The sequence below is a fragment of the Malaclemys terrapin genome, chromosome 4 (genome assembly GCF_027887155.1).
Source record: "Malaclemys terrapin pileata isolate rMalTer1 chromosome 4, rMalTer1.hap1, whole genome shotgun sequence".
NCBI lineage: Eukaryota > Metazoa > Chordata > Testudines > Emydidae > Malaclemys > Malaclemys terrapin.
Window position 1 is genome coordinate 13,498,612 of NC_071508.1, and position 24,854 is coordinate 13,523,465.

The 24,854-nt window shown below is 44.9% G+C and overlaps 1 protein-coding gene across 4 annotated transcripts; it reads right to left on the minus strand.

The window, feature by feature from the left end:
• Positions 1–13,508: 13,508 nt before the first annotated feature.
• LOC128836531 (complement decay-accelerating factor-like) lies at positions 13,509–24,747 on the minus strand. Of its 4 annotated transcripts, none has more exons than XM_054026888.1 (11): positions 24,641–24,747; positions 23,887–24,075; positions 22,795–22,986; positions 21,739–21,838; positions 21,039–21,121; positions 20,151–20,345; positions 19,873–19,926; positions 19,038–19,190; positions 18,723–18,908; positions 18,235–18,398; positions 13,509–14,882 (listed from the first exon to the last, which is right to left on the minus strand). In XM_054026888.1, exons 1-10 carry the CDS (start codon positions 24,708–24,710, stop codon positions 18,307–18,309), a joined length of 1,314 nt encoding a protein of 437 aa, XP_053882863.1. In that variant the 5' UTR covers positions 24,711–24,747; the 3' UTR covers positions 13,509–14,882; positions 18,235–18,306. The 4 variants fall into 4 exon arrangements, with proteins under 4 accessions (XP_053882863.1, XP_053882862.1, XP_053882861.1 ...); XM_054026887.1 differs by having other exon boundaries at positions 13,509–15,059; XM_054026886.1 differs by lacking the exon at positions 13,509–14,882 and adding an exon at positions 16,563–16,867.
• Positions 24,748–24,854: the final 107 nt, after the last annotated feature.

Sequence of the window (24,854 nt, forward strand, 5' to 3'; positions counted from 1 at the left end):
CGATGGCGTGAAGGGGTGGGGGGGGATGATCTAGTGCGGGAGACAAGCAGGGCCATAAAACAACACAGCCAAGTGCACAAAGGAGAATGTCAATCGGAAAACATGCAGTGACTCTAAGCACTACATCGCTGATTTTAGTTTCATCCATGCTTTGTGCCTGTTGTTTGTTCTGTTACTGAGTTTGACAGTCCCTGAGCAGTGAGGGTGTTCAGCACAGCACAGGATCAGAGTCTCAGGAGTTGTTTACAGTAGAAAAGTTGTACTCCCTTTAACTACAGCAGTAGAGCGAACGTTATACAGTCTCCCCTACTGTGGGCTCAGCTATATCAGAAAGATGCTTATAGCATTCTAGTGACTCTTGTAGGGGCTGGGCAATAAGTTAAACCAGCAAAAGTCATCTTTTGTCCACTATAACTACATCCATAGTAGGACTTTTTACCAGTATAACTTTTTCTTTTAAAGTGAAAATCACTCCCCTAACAGAAATAGTTAGACTTGTAGTGCTTTTAAGTGTTCACTAAGACTTGGTGTAACATTCACCATTGTTTGAGCAATTTCCTTCATGGTTGTCCACTCCCTAAGTGGCCCTTTAACTCCAGTTGTAAAATGTGATGGAAAGTGGACTGTAACGACATATTCACTGTAAACGCAGCAACGCAATTACTCTGTGGTCAGACTTCCACCAGACAGCGAGTACAGTGTAGCCACAACAGACATACCACTATGGTGAAATACACTGTAAAATATGCAAATCAGTTAAGGAAATAATTACCTGTTACATGGAAAACAAACAAACCCTATGAGGAAGCACTGATAACTGTGACGTACCGAACATAGGAAAATTAGCTGCAGTGAGCATTCAAATTACTTGGACAGAAACCAAATCACAGCAGCACGACCTAAGCTATGAAGTCAGTGGCTGGGTAATGTGAAAGTACCATATATTTGTACGAATGCATTTCACAGCATAGCACAAGGTGCAAAACACACAAGCAATGGTCTCAGCCTGGGACCAATCTCCTCAGTTCAAGTCTTTGTCTTCCCAACGTTCTTGATCCCGTCAATGTAGGTGAAGGAGGAGAGAGGTAATCGCATGATGTCACTGTCCCCCACTTTATACCCTCAGTGCATGACCCTGGAAAAGACTAGCCCAGACATGTCCTGGTGGGCTTTGCTGAGTCCCAGAGTTGGGCAAAGCGCAGTGTGTGGTGACTGCGCAACTCTCCTACAGAACTGTAAATCACAACTCCACGGCTGATCCATGGTCACCCAACCCCCACCCGGCTGTGGATCACCTCCCTCACTGTTACTGGAGAAACAGCAGTGGGTGACTCCCAAATTCACAATATAGTTCAAAAACAACTGTAACAGAATCTCAAACTTCATACAGACCAATGATATACATACCTTGGCAGAACAATGGGCTTCAGCAGATCACAACCTTCCATATGATCTCTCACCTGACATGCCTTGTATGAAATATCACCACCATATATAAAAGATGAATATGGGGGTTATAGGGTGCTACTTTAAGGTAGCGTGTGTCATAGTGGGGTCTCAGAGAAGCTCTATTGCCCATAAACTAAAACAAATGACTGGTAGGAGTTTACGAAAAACTAATTCTCATTTTCTGAGCCAAAGCAATGAGTCGTCATGCAGTGACACATAAGCCAGGTGTTGTAGCACATACATCTGCCTACTTGGGGTTTGTTGGGGGGTTCTCCACCTACCAGGGGAACTGGGATTTTAATCATGATCCAGCTCGTGGGTCTGAGAGATTTTTCAGGATCTGGTCAGAACTTCTGAAAGATGGTTAGTTAGGAATTCACATTTCAGGTCTGTCAATCTTGCTGATGTGTCATTTAGCGCTGGACTTCAGGCACAACCCTGTAAGGTGTAAGGAATCTTATGGGAGCTGCTGCCCATATATGGACTTCAATGGGAGTGGAGAGCACAGCACTGAGCACCCTCAGGGAGTATGTGTACACTGTGTCAGAAAACCTGTTCCACCGAGTCTCAGAGCACAGGTCAGCCTGACTCCCTCCCCAGTTCTGGGCTCTCTGAGCCCAGGCTTCAGCCCAAACCCAAATGTTTACAAAGCAATTTCATAGCCTCACAGCCCGTATCCAAAACAACTGACCTGGGCCAGCCACAGCTGTACTGTGGGTCTTTTATACCCCTCCCACAATGCAGCCACCTTTGGGGAGCAAAGTAACTCCTGTTTAACAGCACACAGCAACTTTACATAAGTTTAGGGCAGGAACTGAGGACACCAGTGTGAACGCTTTGACTCTTGCAGGAATGGCCTTAGGATCTGCAATGGCCACTAGCAGTCAAAATCTTGGTTTTACCTCTCATCTGAAACAGCACCGCTCGACATCATGCTCGGCTTCATTGCTACATCCAGAGGGAAGAGCGCTGCCTACTGAAGCACTAGCATAATTTCTTGCAGCAAATGATTTTTCCAGGTCCCCCATCCAAGTAATAACCCAGATCCAACACTGTGTAGTTCATGAAGTCTGAGGCGTTCACAGCTTGCATGGTCACAGATACCAAAGAGAATTAATCAAATACTCGTGAGTAATATTAGCAATATTGGTTGCTAACTTTTGCAATGCTTCCATCAACTTACCGGTGCATACATTTTCCCAATAATTAACAAGTTTTAAGATGAAATCTGAGAGCTATTCAGAAAGGTACAGATGACACAAGTAACATTAGATGCTAAGGCATCTATGGGTAAAATGTATTTTTATACAAATGCATAAGAGCCAAATTTGACATACTGCATTTACCCAACTGGCTAAGATGCCTCAGTGATGAACAAGCTGAGAACATGTTTTATACACGCAAATGAAATTTGCTTCATTAAAATTAAATGTATTCCCAATTCTAAGTTGATCCGGGGATATATAAGCCAAAACATGAACAGCAATTATAACGGTTTCCTTTCAATGGGCTAATCATTATGGCAACAGGTCTATGTTGCAAAAACAAGTAGAGAATCATACAGTAGAAACTCCCCAGAGAAGTGGCTAGTGACACCATATAGCCCTTCTGGAGTCTTTGAAGCCAGCCCAAAAGGCTTGTAAGGAAATAGCCCTCAAGTCCGCCATTGATCTCCATCCCCAGGGAGAAGCAGTTATTACACAAGGACTATGTCCATTCCATACAAATCACACTGGAACACTTGCACATGTTGATCTGTTGGCTAGAGCCACAAACTAAAGACCAAACCATGTTGGTGCTAATTAACAAGATGGGGACGCATTGGTTAGAAGTAACGGAAGAGGAGAAGGACCTAGGGGTCCTTGTAAACCGCAGGATGACTATGAGTCGGCAATGTGACGTGGCGGTGAAAAAAGCCAATGCGGTCTTGGGATGTATTAGGCGAGGTATATCTAGTAGAGATAGGGAGGTCCTGCTTCCGTTGTATAAGGCACTGGTGAGACCTCATTTGGAGTACTGTGTGCAGTTCTGGTCTCCAATGTTTAAAAAAGATGAACTCAAACTGGAACGGGTACAGAGAAGGGCGACTAAGATGATCAGAGGAATGGAAAACCTGTCGTATGAAAAGAGATTAGAGGAGCTTGGGTTGTTTAGTCTGACAAAGCGAAGGCTGAGGGGGGATATGATTGCTATCTTTAAATATATCAGAGGGGTTAATACAAGGGAGGGAGAGGAATTATTCCAGTTTAGTACTAATGTGGACACGAGAACGAATGGATACAAACTGGCCGGGGGGAAGTTTAGGCTTGAAATTAGACGAAGGTTTCTGACCATCAGAGGGGTGAAATATTGGAATGGCCTTCCGAGGGAAACGGTGGGGGCGACGGACCTGTCTGGTTTTAAGATTAAGTTGGATAAGTTTATGGAGGGAATGGTTTAATGATAAAACATAGTAGCCAAGGAAAACCAAGCAATGGTACATGAACAGCATAATGGCCAACAAGGGTCAGGCTAGAGACTCTTGCCTATATGCTCGGGGTATTACTGATCGCCATATTTGGGGTCGGGAAGGAATTTTCCTCCAGGGTAGATTGGCTGAGCCTCTGGAGGTTTTTCGCCTTCCTCCGCAGCATGGGGCAGGGATCACTAGCAGGAGGGTCTCAGCCGATTGAAGTCACTAAAACACAGGATTGGGGACTTCAACGGTAGAGTCCAGGGAAGGGTCTTGCGGCCTGCAGCATGCAGGGGGTCAGACCAGATGATCATAATGGTCCCTTCTGACCTTAATGTCTATGAGTCTATGAACATTTGCGTTAAGGACTCTCAAGGAACGCAGAGGGCCGGTGGATGACAGCCTCTCCCTTGTGCTTTTGGAGACCCAGATTCAGGATCTAGAGCAGGGGTCGGCAACCTTTCAGAAGTGGTATGCCGAGTCTTCTTTTATTCACTCTGATTTAAGGTTTCACGTGCCAGTAATACATTTTAACATTTTTAGAAGGTCTCTTTTTATAAGTCTGTAATATATAACTAAATTATTGTTGTATGTAAAGTAAATAAGGTTTTTAAAATGTTTAAGAAGCTTCATTTAAAATTAAATTAAAATGCAGAGGCCCCCGGACCGGTGGCCAGGACCCAGGCAGTGTGAGTGCCACTGAAAATCAGCACGCGTGCCATAGATTGCTTACCCCTGATCTAGAGCAAAGTGACTATTAGTGGGTTTCATCCTAGTCCCTATTCATGCAATTCACCAAGCCCCTGCAAAATTCAGCTGGACTAGCTGTTTCCACACACCAGAGTCCCTGGACTGAAGTAGGCAAGAGCATCACGGGCAAGAATCACTTTTTATTTTCCCTAAACTGGGGAGTGAAGGGAGGGATTAATTGTTAAGTAGAAAGGTGTAATCTAGATAGAATTAAGGGGCACCTGCCAGGAGAAGTGGGGGAATACTCAGCTCAGGAGTGAAGAGGCTGACAAAGCTGGGTGAGGGGAGTGTGCCCTGGGCGTAGGTGTAGCTGCTCCGGCTCTGTGCTATTTTCCCCTCACTTTGACAAGCACTCAATTGACTCAAGGAAAAAAAAAAATCAAAGCTAGATGTTTATTACAGCAGGAGCGAAATTCTACAAAGTTTCTCCTGCTGCAAGTGGAAACAGTATTTTGCCTTTTGGCGTGTCCGCTCATGTGCATTTTCCAACACATATATACTTAAAGGCAGTCTTAATACCAGCCTGAATCTCACTGTACTAAAAGTGTCACTTCAAGGCTGAATTAGTCAGTTACAAAGAAAACTGTCAGGGGGCTGGTCTTTAATGTTTTTAGGAACACACAAAAGCAGCTGAAGGACTGAAGGGCCAAAACCAAACAGCGCTGCAGATTTTTCTTCCTGGGCTGACACTTCCTGAGAAAGGGTTTAGCCCTGGAGCACAAAAGAAGTGACACAAAAGGTATTTGGCAGAGATGTGTACTTTACACAACATTTGTGTCTGTACTTGGATACGGGAAATGGAATGACTTAATTTAGAAGGAGAGAGGCAAGATAGCTGCCCAGAGAAGCATAAATCATGTTGCTTTTGGCACAAGGTGAAAATGGGAGGGGAGGGGGGTGCGACTGTCCCTGTGTAATGTGAAGAAGCTGAAGTCCGAGCTTGGGTGGAGATAGAATCAAAGGACAGTGCAAAGAGTGGGTCTCAAATTCGCTGTTGGGGTAAAACTGGCTCTACTAGATGAAGTTAGGTTTATGCCCATTTACACCAGCTAAGTATTTGGCCCTGTGTTCACAATATAAGCGGGAAGGCCATTATAAGCAGACCCTGCTCTCAGCAGGAAATGCCTACTTTGAATAATTCACCCACTCTCAGCTCTAAGTGACCCATCAGAACAACCAACAGAACTTGCTTCTCATTAGCGCCTCTCAGAAAGACTCCCTGACCCTGCCTTGCTTGGCTGTGTTCTCCAGCACCTCTGTCTGTTCACCTACTCCAGCCCCACCGCCTTAGGGCTTGGCCTTGCTAGAGTTGCACTGTGAGCTGTCTCTTTCCGACTCTTCCATTGTGCATTCAAAACACAGCAGCACTGATCTGCACATTATCTCCCCCAAGGTACTTGGTCAGTTTTAATTCTGGCCTCTGCTGCCCTCTGGCTCAGTCTCCTTCCTCTTACTGCAGCACCAAAGCAGATATGTACAGATATGTACATCCTATCCCCTAACCAGGCTCTTTTCTCTACCTTCCACCCCGTGGCAAGGGCCCTGGGGAAAGCTGTGCACACACCTGACTCCAGTTGTATTACTCAGTGCTGAGCTTTCTGTTGTGGCAAGTATGGAGTCCTGAATATAAAACCTGGCCTCTGCACCCTATTTAAAAGTGGAATTAAGCGCGGTCCACAGCATGAGTTGGACATTCCTGCGGTACAGCCTAGCTTCACTAATGCATTACAGCATCATAGAAATTAGGGCTGGAATTTACCTCAGGAACTCGTGTTCTCACAAGGAAAGCAAGCTTGACAATAGAAGTCAGGGTCATACCAAGCATAGTTGTGGTCTTAGTGAGCTATTATTGACCTCCACTTATGACTGTAGTGGAGCACTTATTTGTTCCCACTGTTAAGCTATAAACTGTCAAAGTTTGTCTTTTTACACCTATTGAAAGTAAGCCTATAACTGATTCAACTGAGCACCCCTCAAAACAATCTAGAGGAATGGTCTACACGGCCCCCATTCAATTTTGCAATTTGTCTTTCGGGAGTTAGAGAAATTAGAACTTCCCTTCTCCCATTCTTTTCCTTATTTTAAGCACAGGCAGAATAGTGTGTCTGGAGTTGGAGTGAGATTGCACGAGTGACATAAGAAAACAAAAATCAATGGAGCCTTGTATTTTGTCATGAAGGCAGTCAGGTTTATTGTTCTTGTCCGTGGTGGCCTGGGCCACTGACTGACTGGGATGTGTTTCCTACTTGCATTAGTCTTGCCCTACCCAGTGAAGGTCTCATTTTGCACAAGAATAGCCACTGCCTGGAGAGGTCGTGCAGGCATAACTACAGAATCATCTTCCTCGGCAACCTCTGGTTAGAACAGAAGAGTACTCAAACAGTGTTCTTATACTTCAATTCCCTGTACAATCACCTTTGCTTAGGCTACCCAGCCTCTTAAGAATCCAGCCAAAGTTAACTGTAAAACAGAAAACTTGAGGAAATTAAAAGGAACCGTAACTTTAAAAAACACTCCCACTGTTATCCAGGGTTTTCCAAACCCAAAGCTGTGGTAACTTAACCTGTTTTCTCCAGGTGTAGTCAGGAATCAATGGGGGGACAGGACCTCCCTCTGATAAATGACTGATACAAACAAGAGTGCTTTCCCCCAAATCATCTTCTTTATTGAATCTCAAGCACACACATGCATGCAAGAGCAATAGGTTTAGAGCATCCCCAACATAGTTACCCAAAGTCAGAAATGGTTTCAAGTGATCAACAGCTGTGCTTCAGGGGGGGCTCCTTACATCCAGCTGCTGGGGAGAAGATGTCAGTCTCTCCCCAAATAAAAGCTCCTCTGAACTGCTCCAAAGTGTATTCTTTTAAAGTTTTATTGCTAACTCTTAGTGACTCCTACTAGTCACCGTAGTAATTTCCCTACCTTCAGCAAATTGCTCCTTATCAGCAAAGCATTTCTAGCCATAATTCAACTTATGTCAGGGGTGCTCAAAGCCAAGGTTGCCTATCCCCACACTCCCTTCCAGTCTCATGCTCCATTAACTGTTCCATCCTCCCATTTGGATTAGCAAAATTGCAACCATGCAGCTATTTGGCCTAGCCTCTCAGAGTCCTAACACTATGGTATTTGCTTCTCAGCTAACAGTGGCTGGATACAAAATGGTTGCAGTAATGTTGAGTTTCATTCTCCCATAACACCGCTTCTATCAGATTTTAATCCTACTATTGTTACTTGTAGCCTAAATTATTGAGGATGACATTAGAGAAGACAGCTCAGTATTTGCTTAATTTACTTTGTCACCTTTGTGGGTTCTCCCCTGTCACAAGAACCACAGAAACACATTTAGATATACGATAAAGAAATTCCACAGATAATCAGATTGTAAAACCACAGACCTTGGAAGGGGGACTCCAGAACCCATGTAACAACGGAAACTATTCTACTTCTCTGCACATCCCTCCCCTATTGGCTAGATTTTTTTACACACACACACACACACACACACACACACACACACACACACACACACACACACACACACACACACACACACACACACACACACACACACACTCCTTCATTTGTTTTGCTCTTACTAAATCTTTCCATGGCTGTGACGTGTTGGATCACAGAAACCTCCTTGGGAGCTGCCACCCAATGTGCAAAGACTACCCCTGCTCCTGTTTTTCCTGCCAGCTCAGGACTCCAGTACCCTGTCTTGCTAAGCCGGACACTCCCGTCTGGCTCCAGACACAGACCCAGGGTCTGAATCACTTGTCCCAAAGCTGCAAGTTTACCTGAAAACAGCTCACAGTAGTGTGCTTGTCTTTAGCACTCAGATGCCCAACTCCCAATGGGGTCTAAACCCAGATCAATCCGTTTTACACTACATAAAGCTTATGCAGGGAAAACCCAGAAATGATTCGCCCTCTATAAGGCCTGGTCTACACTAGGCGTTTATGTCGAAGTTAGCGCCGTTACATCGAATTAACCCTGCACCCGTCCACACCGCGAAGGTATTTAGTTCGACATAGAGGTCTCTTTAATTCGACTTCTGTACTCCTCCCCGACGAGGGGAGTAGCGCTAAATTTGACATGGCCATGTCGAATTAGGCTAGGTGTGGATGGAAATCGACGCTAATAGCTCCAGGAGCTATCCCACAGTGCACCACTCTGTTGACGCTCTGGACAGCAGTACGAGCTCGGATGCTCTGAACTGCCACACAGGAAAAGCCCCGGGAAAATTTGAATTTGAATTCCTTTTCCTGTCTGGCCAGTTTGAATCTCATTTCCTGTCTGGACATCGTGGCGAGCTCAGCAGCACTGGCAACGATGCAGAGCTCTCCAGCAGTGATGGCCGTGCAATCTCAGAATAGAAAGAGGGCCCCAGCATGGACTGATCGGGAAGTCTTGGATCTCATCGCTGTGTGGGGCGATGAGTCCGTGCTTTCCGAGCTGCGATCCAAAAGACGGAATGCAAAGATCTACGAGAAGATCTCTAAAGACATGGCAGAGAGAGGATACAGCCGGGATGTAACGCAGTGCCGCGTGAAAATCAAGGAGCTGAGACAAGGCTACCAGAAGACCAAAGAGGCAAACGGACGCTCCGGATCCCATCCCCAGACATCCCGTTTCTACGAGGCACTGCATTCCATCCTCGGTGCGGCCGCCACCACTACCCCACCAGTGACCGTGGACTCTGAGGATGGGATAGTGTCCACGGCTGGATCCTCGGACATGTTAGCGGACGGGGAAGATGAGGAAGGAGATGAGGAGGACGAGGCAGTCGACAGCGCTCACAACGCTGATTTCCCCGACAGCCAGGATCTCTTCATCACCCTTACAGAGATCCCCTACCAACCCTCCCCAGCCGTTACCCCGGACACAGAATCTGGGGAAGGATCAGCCAGTAAGTGTTGTAAAAATCTAAACATTTATTTGTAACAGAACAGGAATATTAACAATTTAAAAAATGGGTTTCTCATGATTAGTTTGATTAGCTTAACGGTTCAGTCATGGGCAGTGCAACTATTGAAAAAAAATCTAGCAATGTCCGGTTTTGCATGATTGTCCTGCCCAAGCCGCTCTACTGGTTAGTCACTGCTACAGCAGCTACAGTAAAATGCGATCTATATGTCCGGGGATGGAGCAGAAATCCTCCTGTGACATCTCGAGGAAGCTCTCCTGGAGGTAATTGGAAATCCGCTGCATTAGGTTCTTGGGGAGAGCGGCCTTATTGGGTCCTCCGTAGTAGGACACGTTGCCACGCCACGAGACAAGCAAGTACTCTGGAATCATTGCTCTGCACAGCATGGCGGCATACGGCCCTGGTCTTTGGAGGCTTTCCCGGAGCATTCGCTCTTTCTCGCTGTCAGAGATCCTCATGAGGGTGATGTCGCTCATGATGACCTGCTTTGAATGAGGTAGGGGAATGTTAGTGTTGGGACTGCTTTGCCGTTCCTTTACAGAACTGTAACCGCTGGTTTGCAGCCACGCGGTGGAGGCGGGAGAGGGGCAGCCGAAAGGGATCGTTCCCGGGGACAGCCGCGAGGGTGTGGGACAGGAGCAGACTTCCTGCTTGCCGAATTGCTGGCAGCAGGGACCGACATTGATTTCAATGTGAAATGAGGCCATTGCTAATATTAAAGTTTTAAGCTGCCACAAGTCTACGGCTTACCATGTCTGCCTGCAACAGAAATTCCGTTCTCCTGAGAGGCTTCTCAAATGTGCTTTAGAAGACCCCAGGCACTGAATGCGAAGGCCGAGAATTCGACCTTGTGCTGAGTGCGCATGTGATAGGTGCTGTGCATGGTCTTGTTCACAGAGAAAGACTATGTTCTTTGTTCACAACTACATTTATCTTTCTGAGGAATTCACTCCCTTTTTCCCATTCCCACAGCCCCATCTGCGACTGTCTCACAACCTAGCCTGTCATCACACTCCCAGAGGCTAGCGCGGATTAGGCATAAGAAGAAGAGGACACGGGAGGACATGTTCTCGGAGCTTATAGCCTGCTCCAGAGCCCAGGCAGCACAGCAGACCCAGTGGCGGGAGAACTTGACCCGAATGCACCAAGCCAACATGGATCGGGAGGAGAGGTGGCGTCAGGAAGACCAGCAGGCGACTCAAACCCTGCTTGGACTAATGAGGGAGCAAACGGACACGCTCCGGCGCCTTGTGGATGTTCTGCAGGAACGGAGGCAGGAGGACAGAGCCCCGCTGCAGTCCATCTCTAACCGCCCTCCCCCGCCACCAAGTCCCATACTCCCCTCACCCAAAGTGCACAGAAGGAGAGGCGGCAGAGTCCCTGCTAACTCTCACTCCACCCCTGCAGAGAGCTCGAGCAGCAGAAGGCTCTCATTCCCCAAAATTTGACAAGTTCTTTCCTTCCCGCCTGACACAAGCCCCCGTCCAATTTTCACTTTCCCAGTTCCATGTTTGGTTGATAATAAAAAATACGTTTCTGTTAACTACTGTTTCCATCATGTTCTTTTGGAGGAGGGGGGGATAGGGGGTTGGTAATTCGACAGGACAGTCACCTTTGGCAGGGTATATAGTCGGGGGCAGGCACAGCAGCAGGGCACATACATAGTGCAGTGATGCAGTGACTAGTTACCCTGGTTAGTCTGGGAGGTTGTTTTCATGTTATGTGGTGGGGGGTGGGTTGCTCTGTGACTTTGTGGCAGGGGAGGGCAGTTACAGATCTTAAGCGGCGGTCCTTAGGCAGGATCACAGAGCCACACAGCAGGGGATCTGTAACCGTCCTCCCCCTGCCACAAAGTCACATAGACCCCCCCATACACACAGTCCCTATCAGGAGGGGTGACAGGCTCCGTTGAAACAACCATCCCACCGCAGCGGAGCCTGTCAATCCTTGAGTTTAGAAGCTGCATTCGCGCCACTACAGTACACCCGCTCCGCACCACAGTCTGCGTCCCAGTTTTAAAAAATTCCCGCGAATACAGTATTAAAGAAAACGGTGTGCTTTAACAAAGTAGAACTATTTTTATTTTGAAACGTGTGTTGGAAGTGGGGTGAAGGGGGTATGTAACTGGATAGGATAGTCAACATTAACTGGGTAAAGAAACGGGGGCAGGTTTAGCTTCTCAATACACAAACTTTACAGTCACAGGTTACCCTGCTCACTCAGGAACTTTGCTTTCAAAGCCTTCCGGATGCACAGCGCTTCCCGCTGGTCTCTTCTAATCGCCCGGCTGTCTGGCTGTGAGTAATCAGCAGCCAGGCTATTTTCCTCAACCTCCCACCCCGCCATAAAGGTCTCCCCCTTGCTCTCACAGAGATTGTGGAGCACATAGCAAGCTGCAATAACAATGGGGATATTGGTTTCGCTGAGATCACAGCGAGTCAGTAAGCTTCTCCATCTCCCCTTGAGACGTCCAAAAGCACACTCCACCACCATTCTGCACTTGCTCAGCCGGTAGTTGAAGAGTTCTTTTTCAGTGTCCAGGGCGCCAGTATAGGGCTTCATGAGCCAGGGCATTAGCGGGTAGGCTGGGTCCCCGAGGATGACTATAGGCATCTCCACATCCCCAAGAGTTATTTTGTGGTCCGGGAAGTAAATACCTTGCTGCAGCCGTCTAAACAGACCAGAGTTCCTGAAAACACGAGCGTCATGAACCTTGCCCGGCCATCCCACGTAGATGTTGGTAAAACGTCCCCTGTGGTCCACCAGTGCTTGCAGCACCATGGAAAAGTATCCCTTTCTGTTAATGTACTGGCTGGCCTGGTGTTCCGGTGCCAGGATAGGGATGTGAGTTCCATCTATGGCCCCACCGCAGTTTGGGAATCCCATCGCTGCGAAGCCATCTATGATGGCCTCCACGTTTCCCAGGGTGACTACCTTTGGCAGCAGTACATCAACGATTGCCTTGGCTACTTGCATCACAACAACCCCCACGGTAGATTTGCCCACCCCAAACTGGTTCGCGACTGACCGGTAGCTGTCTGGCGTTGCAAGCTTCCACAGGGCTATGGCCACTCGCTTCTGGACAGTCAGGGCTGCTCGCATCCGGGTGTCATTGCGCTTCAGGGCAGGGGACAGCAACTCACAAAGTTCCAGGAAAGTTCCCTTCCGCATGCGAAAGTTTCGCAGCCACTGGGATTCATCCCAGACCTGCAGCACTATGCGGTCCCACCACTCAGTGCTTGTTTCCCGTGTCCAGAATCTCCTTTCCACGGCATCAACATGACCCATTGCCACCGTGATGTTCTCGGCGCTGGGTCCCCTGCTTTCTGAGAGGTCTGTGCTACTCTCAGACTTCAGGCCATCACCGCGTTGACGTAGCCTCCTCGCCTGACTTTTCTGCATCTGCCTCAGGGAAAGGTGTATGATAAGTTGCGAGGCGTTGAGAGCGGCCACAACTGCAGTGATGGTTGCAGCAGGCTCCATGCTCGCAGTGCTGTGGCGTCCGCGCTGTCACTGACTAGAAAAGTGCGCGAACTGATTTTCCGCCGGCGCTTTCAGGGAGGGAGGGCGGGAGTGATGGACGGATGACGACAGTTACCCAAAAGCACCCTGGACACATTTTTTTTACCCAGAAGGCATTTGCGGCTCCACCCAGAATTCCAATGGGCAGTGGGGACTCCGGGAACTGTGGGATAGCTGACCACAGTGCACCACTTCCAATGTCGACGCTTTCCCCGTTAGTGTGGACTCACAAAGTCGAATTACTGTCCTTAGTGTGGACACACACGTTCGACTTTGCAATATCGATTCCAAAAATTCGATTTAAGTAAAATCGAACTACTCTCGTAGTGTAGACAAGGCCTAACACTGATAGAGAGATATGCACAGTTGTTTGCTCCCTCAGGTATTAATACATACTCTGAGTAAATTACTAAATAAAAAGTGATTTTATTAAATACAGACAGTAGGATTTAAGTGGTTCAAAGTAGTAACAGACAGAACAAAATAAGTCACCAAGAAAAATAAAATAAAATGCGCAAATCTATGTCTAATCAAACTGAATACAGATAATCTCACCCTCAGAGATACTTCAGTAAGCTTTTTCTCAGACTGGACACCTTCCAGGCCTGGGCACAATTCTTTCCCCTGGTACAGCTCTTGTTCCAGCTCAGGTGATAGCTAGGGGATTCTTCATGATGGCTCCTCCCCGCTTGTTCTCTTCCACCCCTTTATAGGTCTTTTGCATAAGGCTGGAACCCTTTGTCCCTCTGGGTTTCCACTCTCCCGCCCCCCCCCGGAAAAGCACCAGGTTAAAGATCAACAGAGGGTCCTGTGGCACCTTTGAGACTAACAGAAGTTAAAGATGGATTCCAAGACTTCATTACTCACTTGCCAGCACACACATGTACAGGAAGACTCACAGGTAAACCCAGCCATCTGCAGACAATAGGAGTCATCAAGATTCCAAACTATCCTTAATGGCCCACACTTTACATAAATTACAATAGGCCCTCAGAGTAATATTTTATATTTCTAGTTTTAGATACAAGAGTGGTACATTTCTACAAATAGGATGATCACCCTCAGTAGATTATGAGCTTTGTAATGATACCTTACAAGAGACCTTTTGCATGAAGCATATCCCAGTTACATTACATTCACTTATATTTTTATAAAACGTATGGACTGCACAACGTGACAATGGCATTATAGGCAAATAACTACTTCAGCCCCACAGAAATTCAAGTATCTTACAGTGGCTTTCTACAAAGAAGGCAATATTGGTTTGAGATTGAGAAAGTGAAATATTAAAAAAACTGAAAGCTTAAAAAATGTTTTTATTTGCTTACCAAAATAATGGCTAGTCTCAATATAGAGAGAAGAAATTAAAGTCAACTGAAATAGAAAACTCATGAATATCAGTTAACAGATCCCAGGAACAAGCCATACATATGGAAGCAGCACGTAATACCTTAGTTTATACCAAATATTATATTTGGAAATTAGCAGTAAGAGTACAGCACGGATGAGGCAACTGAGCTGCTCCGAGATTATCTAACATTGAAGGCAGGCAGGTTTTTCAGGGCTCTTTCATGTTTCAGACATGAAGAGAAAGGTGTTCGGATGCGACAAGTCCTTTGTAAAAATGTCATGGGAGCATCAGAATATCTGTTTGCATAGTTCTTCTGCAATCTTCAGGGATCTCTCACACGTGTCTAGGCTCCCCTCTACCAAGCTGTACTGTCCAGTTTACCAGAAGAAGACTAAGCCCATTTCAACTTCAAGGTGGAGGTGCAGCATGCACTGCAAATAAGCATTAAATAGGTAACATTGGAGTATTGTCATTCACAAATCAAAAGTTTGTACGTATGTGAATAATGGGTCAGATGCATCTTTTCAGGGCATGGACTGTCATTTACCCAGTGTTTATACAGCACCTAGCAGAAAAGGACCCAACTTGGTTGTTGCCTTCAGGAGCTCCTGCAATTTAAAATGTTAAACAATGATTATCCTTATGTATTAATCCACAGGACATTAGGTGCTTTTTGACTCAAGGAATAGTGAAAAGAAGGAAAGGAAAGAAAGGTCCGGGAAAAAGAGGTATGCCAGAAGAGATCCATTTAAAACGTAATGATTTAGGCATGTGTCCAAATTTAGTTGAAGTCAGTTCACTAGATAATCCATAAGAGCTAAACATATATCTTAACTCAGCGGTTTCCTAACTATGGGTCATGACCCCACTTGAGGTCATGCCATCAGCAGTTGAGTCACAACCCCATGTGCGGAGGATACCATTTTGTAGAGCAAAATGGTATCCCCTATGCTGTCTGGGATCGCTGGAGCAATCAAGTCTGTGGGGACCACCAAATTAACTCAGTGTTTTCTTTGACTTTGATTTCCATCAGTTACAAAATGTACTTTACACAAATTTCACAAGGTAGAACACATGCCTTTTAGTATTATCAAGGGGAAGGATGACCATGTGACAAATCAGGGTTTTATAATTCAGGGCCACATCCATGTCTTCATACTAACAAATCTGCATAACAGGGTGACAACGACACATATAAAATAATCTGGATGACACTCAAAGAATGTGTTAGATGTGCATGGTTTGCCCACTATATCTCACAAGTGGTAGTGGGTTTAGACCCTTAAAGTCTACAAACCCATGAGCTCTATTTGACTAGGATCTAACATATGATGTTGCTTCTCTAAGCAGGGCTAAACAAATAAGCCCTCCCTGAAAATCTACTCAAGCCACTCCTAACTTGTTTTGTTTACTCTGGGAATTTGCTTTCAGATGTGTAGAGAGAGAAAACAAATTGCTCTTGGGGAATGAATAAAGATCACCCAGAACATTGGTGGAAAATACTGGTGTGAACAAAAAAACAAACAAAACAAACAAAAAAAAAAAAATCAGCAAGAGGTCTCAACATCCTCCTGTGCATGGAGCAAGAGGAAAGAACGTTTTACTCCTCCCGCCTTTCCCCCCCCCAGGAAGTTGGGGGGTTGGTATTTCCAGATTGGCATAACCGTTGTTAGGCTTTGCAAAGGAGAAACATATCAAGTGTAGGTGAAAGCATGGTCCTGAGGCTGGCCTACATTAGGGATTTACATCAGCATAGCTATGTCTCAGGACCATGGATTTCTCACACTTGAGACACGCAGCTGGTGTGGTTAATAGTAGGCTGACAGAAGAATTGACCTAGCTACTGCCCCTCGGAGAGGTGGATTACCTACGTGGATGGAAGAACCTCTCTCGTCGATATAAGTAGTGTCTACGCTAAGTGGCGCACCTGCAGCCCTTCAGCCATGCCACTGTAGCAGTTTATATAGTGTAGTCATGTCCTGGTCTGAGATGTGTCTTAGAACTTTAAAGTATGGAAAAAAAAAATGCAGGCACTAGGAGAGGCAGAATTGCTCCCAAGAAGTTATTTATGGTGGATCAGCTGTTCTATAAAGCTTAAGCTTCCAACAAGGTCAGTTTTAAAAAGATATTTATTGAGATGTTTAAGATAAATGTGAGGAAATTGGTCCTTTTAGGTCCTTGCCTAGTAATTAATACTTTTCCTGGTGCATGACAGTAGAACAAGAGGCAAATACTAAATGCTAGTCGCCTTTGCATTCAGGGCAGGCCAACGCCAGAGTACATTTGGTTTTTTATTGTACAATAAATGGATGCCTCTTCAATGAAGGACAAAGCACGGTCACATCTATGTTGCTCCAGACGCACAAGCAAAGCTTCCGACATTTCTGCCACCTATTACATTAGGGATAGCAGGAGTCTAAAGTAAAGAGGAATTATTACATTTAATATTAAACAAAAAAAAGTTTCAATTAAGAGTTAATTAGTTAAAAGGCTTTTTGTTATTTGTCCCAAATTCCAAGAGGGAAGGTTATTTAGTAATTTGTTAGTGTAATTACTAACTGTATTTTAGAAAGATAAAATACGGCATTACCGCCGTCAGATATTAGACACTCTTCTCAAGTTTTGCCTCACCCTTTCCCAAGCACTGCTCATTGCCTCAGACTCCAGGCTGACAGCACAGACCTTGAGACACTGTCTCAGAGCACATACCTCCACTACATGAGTCACAGGTGAACACAGCTGCTTGACCTGCATCCTCGGGGGACAGCATTAAGCTCCTCAAGCGTTACAGCAGCATAAAGCTAAGCTGGAACTTTTCCAATAGCACAACTGGTACAAGACCAGACACCAGGCTGTGGATTTTTACAGATCCTCCCTCCTCAAGAAGGGTCCAAAAGTTTGTTTGTTTTTGGAAGTTTACAGAAAGCTCACTGGGAAAAGAGAAGATTTTTTTCATTCCAAAGGAACTTTAGATTTTAAGCATGTAGTCAGAGTTAGGGGAAGGAGGAATTTTACCGATAAGGGTTACTAGTCTTTCACTCCCTGAAAAACAAACAAACAATCTATGCTACTTCTAACCTCAGCTCCATACCAAAGCCAACATCTCTGGGCACGAGCTCATTTTAAAGCTATTACGAGCTCGTTTTAAAGCCATTAGGTTGGCAAGCTGAAAGCACTTTATTCCACACAACTTTTGCTTCCAGACACATCTGGGAAGAAATGGTCCAATTAACTTGTACCTGAATAAAGAAGAATAAGATCATGTTTATCTGGTTCCTTGATTACTTGTCCAATAGTCCAGAAATTTGGACTGCATTTCTGGCCATAAAAAGTAACTGTCAACCTAATCAGTACTAGCATGATTGGGGAACATTACATAGCAAGAAACAACTCTCACTACAGCAGTAGGCAAAATCCTTCCTCATTGTTCTATTCATCTCAGTGGAGCTATGACTGTTTACATCAACTCAAGATCGGCCCCCAGAAGTTTTGGAATCCCTTTTAGTATCTTTGTTTCCTTTTATAAATAAGATTCTCTATCATCTGTTTCAACTCGAGATCTAGGCAGTACAAATCCTCCCATCAAGCCAATATTTTAGCAGCCTAGACTTCAGTGGGCACAAAATCCAGAAACTCTGCACTAAAACCTGGGACAGAGCTGGATTCTCGTTTGAGGTGTGGAAGGCCGTGAATCACAGCCCATCCTTGGTCAAGTTCAGTTTTAAAGTTCTGACTATGAGTATTTGGTTTTGTAGCACGAACCTGGAGTAAGTTTGAGCTTACCCTCTGATGCTCAGTTTCCAGAGTCAGCCAGCAGCTCTAAGTCATTCTCCACAGTCTGATACTCTCCCTTCTTCACGGGTGAAAGCCACTCTTGCACCGAATTGGAAAACGGTTATAGCAGCAGCTCTGCCATGCTCTTGTTCTCCTGGATAGCAAAGATCTCGCTAGTATAGAAGGAGATTAATATTAGGCCATTGCCTCATTGTCCATGGAGAAAGAAACAGGTTTTGATGTGTATTGTATAAAGTTCTCTTGCTTTTGGATACAGTATCAAGAGGGTCAATCGGGCTCTCCTATTTATGCTCTCATAATAGAGCAAGGAGACATCCAGTGAATTGAAAGCAAAACATTTAAAACAAAGATATTTCAAGATGTTAAGATCAACGCAGCCAGGACTGAACTCTGACCCAGCTACTAAACGGAAGACTATACTAACTGCACAAGAATGTCTTGTAGATCAATTGAAACAGAAAAGGAAAAAGACTCACTTCCACAGAACCCTGGGACTTCTGACCATTTTAAGTTTTGAAAGCACGTGGCGCTGGGTAATACTCCAGAGATTCCCATGTAACTCTGGCGGCAAATAGATCTTTCCTTGGTTCTGACAGAACAATAGTTCTGATTAATGTACAGTGGTACAGCAAATCTGAACAGTGGTGGAGTAATCCAACTACCTAACAATAAAGAAAAACAGGTGAGAACCGAAAGCTTTAGCTGTAAGCCTAGGCATGAAAATTCACTTCCTCCCTCTAGTCTGCCAGACCCCAGATTTGGTGACCTTCAAGATATGGCACAAAACTCACCTCGTGTCCTCAGGTCACCTCTGGGAAATGAGGAAGACCGGGAGGAAGTGATGGTGAAACGTTTGTTTTGGAATTGTGATACATAATACGGTCTTTTTATTCTCTTTTTCTTATGTTGCTCAAGTACCGTGTTATTGGATGCCTTATTAGAACCTGAACAGAATAAAATGGACTAAAGTTGGTATTTTTAACATCCGCCCAGTTTTGATAGGGGAAAAAAAAAAAATCAAATACATCAAAGAAGATTACATCTAACCAAAGTACATTATAGGATTTCTAAAAAACAAAATTAGTTTTCTAGCAGTTAAACAACTACCACCAATCACACTTTTGTTTATTCGTGTTCAACTATTGGGGGAATGTTACTGTGTATTTATAGAGAGTTTTGCAGCATGTGTATGATATCAGCTCTACAGGCTTCAGTGAAGCTATGACCATTTATATTAGTTAAGAATCTGTTCCAAAGCAAATACCTTCTCTTAAAGGCTGTTCTAACCTCCGTCAGTGCACTTCCAGACCTTATATTATTCTGAACCCATTTATCAGTATATTACTGACCTCAGACAGCACCTGTTAAACCCCTCCTGTATTCTTCACCCATCATCTTATGTTCACAAAGCCATGCATTAGTAAACTACCTGCACTATAAGACGTGCTTGGGAGTAAAGGGCAGATAGATAACTAAGTTCACTCCCAAAATTTCACAGCAGTGTTACCACTAACATTTTCAAAAATTATGCAAGTTAGACCATGGAAATAATGAATGAAAATGTAGTGTACAGTGTGAAATTGTGGAAACTACATCTTTAAACAAACCCAAGTTCTTCCAACTCACCTGAGAAAGTATCACTTGTTTTATTTCCTTTTAATAGGACATGTGCAGTTGTGTCTATAGCAAAAGGAGGGATAAAAAAAACAAAGTGTCACATCGTTCTTTTATGAACAGCCCCTCTCTGACAGTTTCCTAAATATCAGTGCATATTAAGATGAAACATTGTTAATGTCTTTAAAAGTTGGTCATGCAACTTATACTTAAGTTACTTTGTGCCTATCAATAGTAGTTTTACCTGGTGCAAAAAAGTAGCAGAGGAAGACACTAAACACATTACTCACCTTTGCATTCAGGAGCAGGTCCACTCCAGATTCCACTTGTTTTATCTTTTGTTGTACAATGAATGGAGGCAGCTCCAATAAGCCGGAACCCAGGGTCACAGCGGTAAGTTACTGTTGAGTTATAAGCAAAATTTTCTACACCCCTGCCATCGTATGTCCCATTGGCAATGTAAGGAGGGGAAGGACAAGTAATCACTGTAGGAAAAGAGAAGGTCATGAATATGAATGTTTGAGTGTTGTTGTAGCTGTGTTAGTCTTAGGATAGGAGAGAGACAAGAGGGGTGAGGTAATATTGAGAGCCCTATGTAGCTTGAAAGCTTATCTTTCACCAACAGAAGTTGGCCCTAAAGAGATGATCTCACCAACCTGGTCTCATTAATATTAATAAAAGTTTCAGTTAAGAGTGCAAACATTTACTTAAGAAAAAGTTTATCTAAGAGCCCTAAAAGAAGAAAAATATTTAGCCATTTGGAAATGTAGTTAGTATTGTATTTTAACCAAATTCGAGAGAGTTTCCTCCCTCCGATTCAGAAGCCTTCCTTCTTTCAAGCTTTACTCCATCCTCTTCTAAATGTTATCATGCAAACTGGCACTAGTCCCCATGACATAGGACCCTGGCAAACTCTCTCACCAGAGCACACCCATTCCCAAACATTACTCATAGGAAAGGAGGATTTCATGACCTTGGGGAACAGTGATAAGGTTTTCAAGTATTCCACAGTAGGAAAATTAAAACATTTCTCATAGGAACAGCATAGCCGACAGCCCCTCCACATAAGTATTCAAAACAGGAGAGAGGCAAATGGACTGTGAGAGATTTTAGAGAGTAAGTCCTACTCCAAAGAAGCCTCAGATTTAGGCGTATAGTGAAGGTTGGATTAGTCTTACCTTGGCAAGTTGGAAGTTGACTCCATTCAACTTCATCTCCCTTAAGCCTACATTGAATGAAAGGCCGCCCAATCAGTTTGTACCTAAATAAAACACACACACACACACACACACAAAAGAAAGAAAAAGAAAAAAAAGAAGAGTATCAAGTTTCTGACCTAGTGCTTTGATTGCTTGTGTAACTGTCTGGCAATTTGGAAAATGGATTCTTTCAGTTTACAAGTGGTGACTTATGACCTGGATGAAGCCTTACTATGGGTTGGGTTAAAACCTCGTTGAGATTGATGGGTGTCAATGTAACCTTCCATTAATAAAAAGAACGAGGAGTATTTGTGGCACCTTAGAGACTAAAACTTATTTGGGCATAAGCTTTTGTGGGCTAAAACCCAATAAATTTGTTAGTCTAAGGTGCCACCAGTACTCCTCGTTCTTTTTGCTGATACAGACTAACACGGCTACCATTCTGAAACCTTCCATTAATATAATTGTCAGAAGTCCATCACAATGCCCCACTTAAAAACAGAAATAATGTGAACCCACTCAGGAGTTTTGCACTGTGTGGGTGGGAGGATTTTTGCTGAGTTGATAGCACTATCCCCAAGTATGGTTTTGAAGTTAGACCATGCATTAGTTTGCAGTTAGCAAGCAATTGTACACCAAAGTTCTGTGAATTAACTACCAGAGGCACCTTGACACTCACCCATCTTCACAGAGGAAGTCTATTTTTGCACCATATAGAAATTCTGTTATATGAACAGCTCTGCCATGGAGTAGTTCTCCTGGATGACCACATGATTTCCCTAATAGAGACCAAGGCTAGGATTAGCATTAATTTGTGTTGTCATGATGGAAACAGAAGAGCTAACAACAACAACAACATACTTCGGAAGACTATAGCTGCATGTCCACTCAGACCACTTTATATAGTAAGTGTCACACCAAACCAAATCACAGGGTCTTTTAGTCCAGTACCGTCTCTCGGACAGTGGCTTTGAACCACACGAGTAAGACCCACATGGGGTTCAACCATACCAGTGGCAACTGAAGGTGCTCCACCCCTGGCAAGCTGTACCCTGCACAGGTGTCCAGACCAAGAGAGGTAATTATGCAATAAAATGCCCACTGGAGTCAGGGCTGGAGAGTGGAAGGACAGTTTATCAAAACCCCAGTTAATGGTTGACTTGTGTCCCGAAGGTAAAATACCCCTGATGTCTTTTTATCCTTATTTATGCATGGTAAGTGTACAACTTTTTTTTTTAATCCCACAGAATTCTTTGATTCAGTATTTAGTGGCAGTAAGTGCCACAAGTTACCAAGCATTGTGGAAAAAATACTCCATCCATGTCATTGATTTTAATGAAGACAGACAAGAAACCTCCCATAATCCTCAGGGAAGCTCAATGGCAGAAAGTCCTCCTCCCTCCTACAACAAGTAATTTACCAGGGTTATTCTAGTTGAAATGTACTGCATTAGAAATTGACTTTCCATATGAAATTCCAAGCAGACATACTGCATTCATACAGCCAGTGCTATCCTGGTACTTGATCTTCTCCAGTCAGTTTTAAGAACAGCTAAATATTCCATGGAAATACAGCTATTGCAATTTATCCTAGGAAAAAACCTGGCTAACAGCCCTTCAAACTAAATATCAATTAAGCTAGCAAACTGGGAGCCAGCTGCCTGGTGGTCCTAATTGTGAAAGATGTTTTCAGAACAAGTGAGACATAAAAGTAAAAAAAAAAAAAAGACACTCACTTCTACAAAACTCAGGGGCTTCTGACCATGTTAAGTTTTCAAGACAAGTACGAACAAGAAGCATTTTCGTGATGTTCTCATACCCTGGGCGACAAGTATATCTCACAGTGCCCCCAACAGGATGGTAATTCTTGCTCTCATCTTCCTTACTTAAGGCAGCAAACTTTAACCTTGTTGGGGCACCACAGCTACCTAGCAGTAGAGACAGACATTAGATCTGAAAGGTTTGACTATGAAGACAGGTATAAAAACAGTCTGTTCTAACAATAAACCAAAATTCAGTGTTTAGAAAACAAATTACTCCCTTAGCAGTACTTTAGGGAGGTTACTAACAATCACATTTGGATGCGCTTTGTTAAAATAGACCCCATGCTGAATGGGCCCCCCAATAGAAAACTTTTTATTGTATTCTAATTTTTGAAAATTGGTATTCCATTGGTAAGTATAACGCTTAATTAACTGGAATATTTGATTAACCTGCACCCCCCATTCCCTCAACATGCTGGATAACAAAGCTTTTACTGTATTATAAATCCAGGAAATTCAGAGTTAAGGTTACTCTTACCATCTCCCCAAAAACATGTTTAAGTATGGAAATGCAGAGTGAGGCCACCCAAATAACCCTAGTAGTGATGCCAAGAAATAAGCATACAACTAGGATTCCTGCATTTCAGTATCAGAGGGGTAGCCGTGTTAGTCTGAATCTGTAAAAAGCAACAGAGGGTCCTGTGGCACCTTTGAGACTAACAGAAGTACTGGGAGCATAAGCTTTCGTGGGTAAGAACCTCACTTCTTCAGATGCAAGTCTTGCATCTGAAGAAGTGAGGTTCTTACCCACGAAAGCTTATGCTCCCAGTACTTCTGTTAGTCTCAAAGGTGCCACAGGACCCTCTGTTGCTTTTCAGTGTTCATATTCCCAGACTAGATGAAAGACATTAAACTTCATGTAAATTTTTTCCCCTTCCCTTTGGGTATCATTACAGAGCAGAGCTATTTTTGACTATACCTACTATACTACATAGGAAAGGTCTTATCTTTTCATAAGTGAAAGGCAGCCCAAGGAACTTTATTCCCGAGAAATAAAATACTTACGACCACAAAACTCGTTGATGTTGGACCATTGTGAGTTTGAAAGGCACACTACAGTGTCTGACTTTCCAGGGATTTTAACAAAGCCATCACGGCACCTGTATGTAACTTGTGTGTCAACAGGGAAGCCCTCTGCCCGATCCATATCAGAGGGGATAGCATGATTCAGCTTTGGCAGGGGCCCACAGTCACCTGTGGACAAAACAAAAGCCCATTTTAACAGAACATATTTATTCTAGGCACTTTGCACACTAGAAGGATCCTGAAGCCACCAGATCTGAGAAGAGGGAACTGCGACAGACTAAGTGAGCCCACCAGGGAGGTTACTCCGATTTCCCAGACCCAGACAGCCCCACCCACCTCGGGGGGTTAAACTGGGAGCTGAAAACGTGGCCGGCAGCAATAGCCACACAGCTGGGGAACACAAGAGACATAAATCAGGGCCAACCCTCGCATGCATTTCCCCCATGGTAGGAACCCCAGAGAACAAGGGAACCCCGGGGGCAGGCGGCAGTCCCCGGGCTGCGTGCACCGGGGAAGGGGCTCAGGGGGACCCAGCGCACAGAGTAGGCAGAGAGGCTCCCCTTTGCCTGGAAGGGACCCTCAGTGACAGGAAAGGCCAACCCACGGGCCCGGCCCCAGGTAGCCCCTAGCTCATGCGCTGGGGGACCCCCACACACCGGGACTGTCCGCAGCCCCCCAGCCCCGGGGAGCCCCGCCCTGCACACAGAGGTGCTTTGCCGAGCCCCCAACTCACCGCGAGTCCCGGGCAGCAGCAGCGCCAGGAGCCCCAGAGCCAGCGCGGGGTCGGGGAGCCCCGGGGACATGGCGAGGGCGAGCAAGGCGCTCCGAACCGCAGCCTGCGCCGCGCTCGGCACAAGTGAGAAAGGCGGCGGGTCGGGGCGTGAACAGCGCCTGAATGGTTGGAGGCGGGGTCAGGAGCGAAGGGGCGGGGCCTGAATAGCGCTGAG

Excerpts from the sequence above, each read along its gene's own strand:
- LOC128836531 (XM_054026888.1), bottom strand. The coding sequence starts at position 24,710 with ATGTCCCCGGGGCTCCCCGACCCCGCGCTGGCTCTGGGGCTCCTGGCG. Across the intron at positions 24,076-24,640 it reads GCTGCTGCCCGGGACTCGCG|GTGACTGTGGGCCCCTGCCA; the intron begins GTGAGTTGGGGG and ends TTTTGTCCACAG. Across the intron at positions 21,839-22,794 it reads AGCCCCTGAGTTTTGTAGAA|GGAAATCATGTGGTCATCCA; the intron begins GTGAGTGTCTTT and ends GGTCTCTATTAG.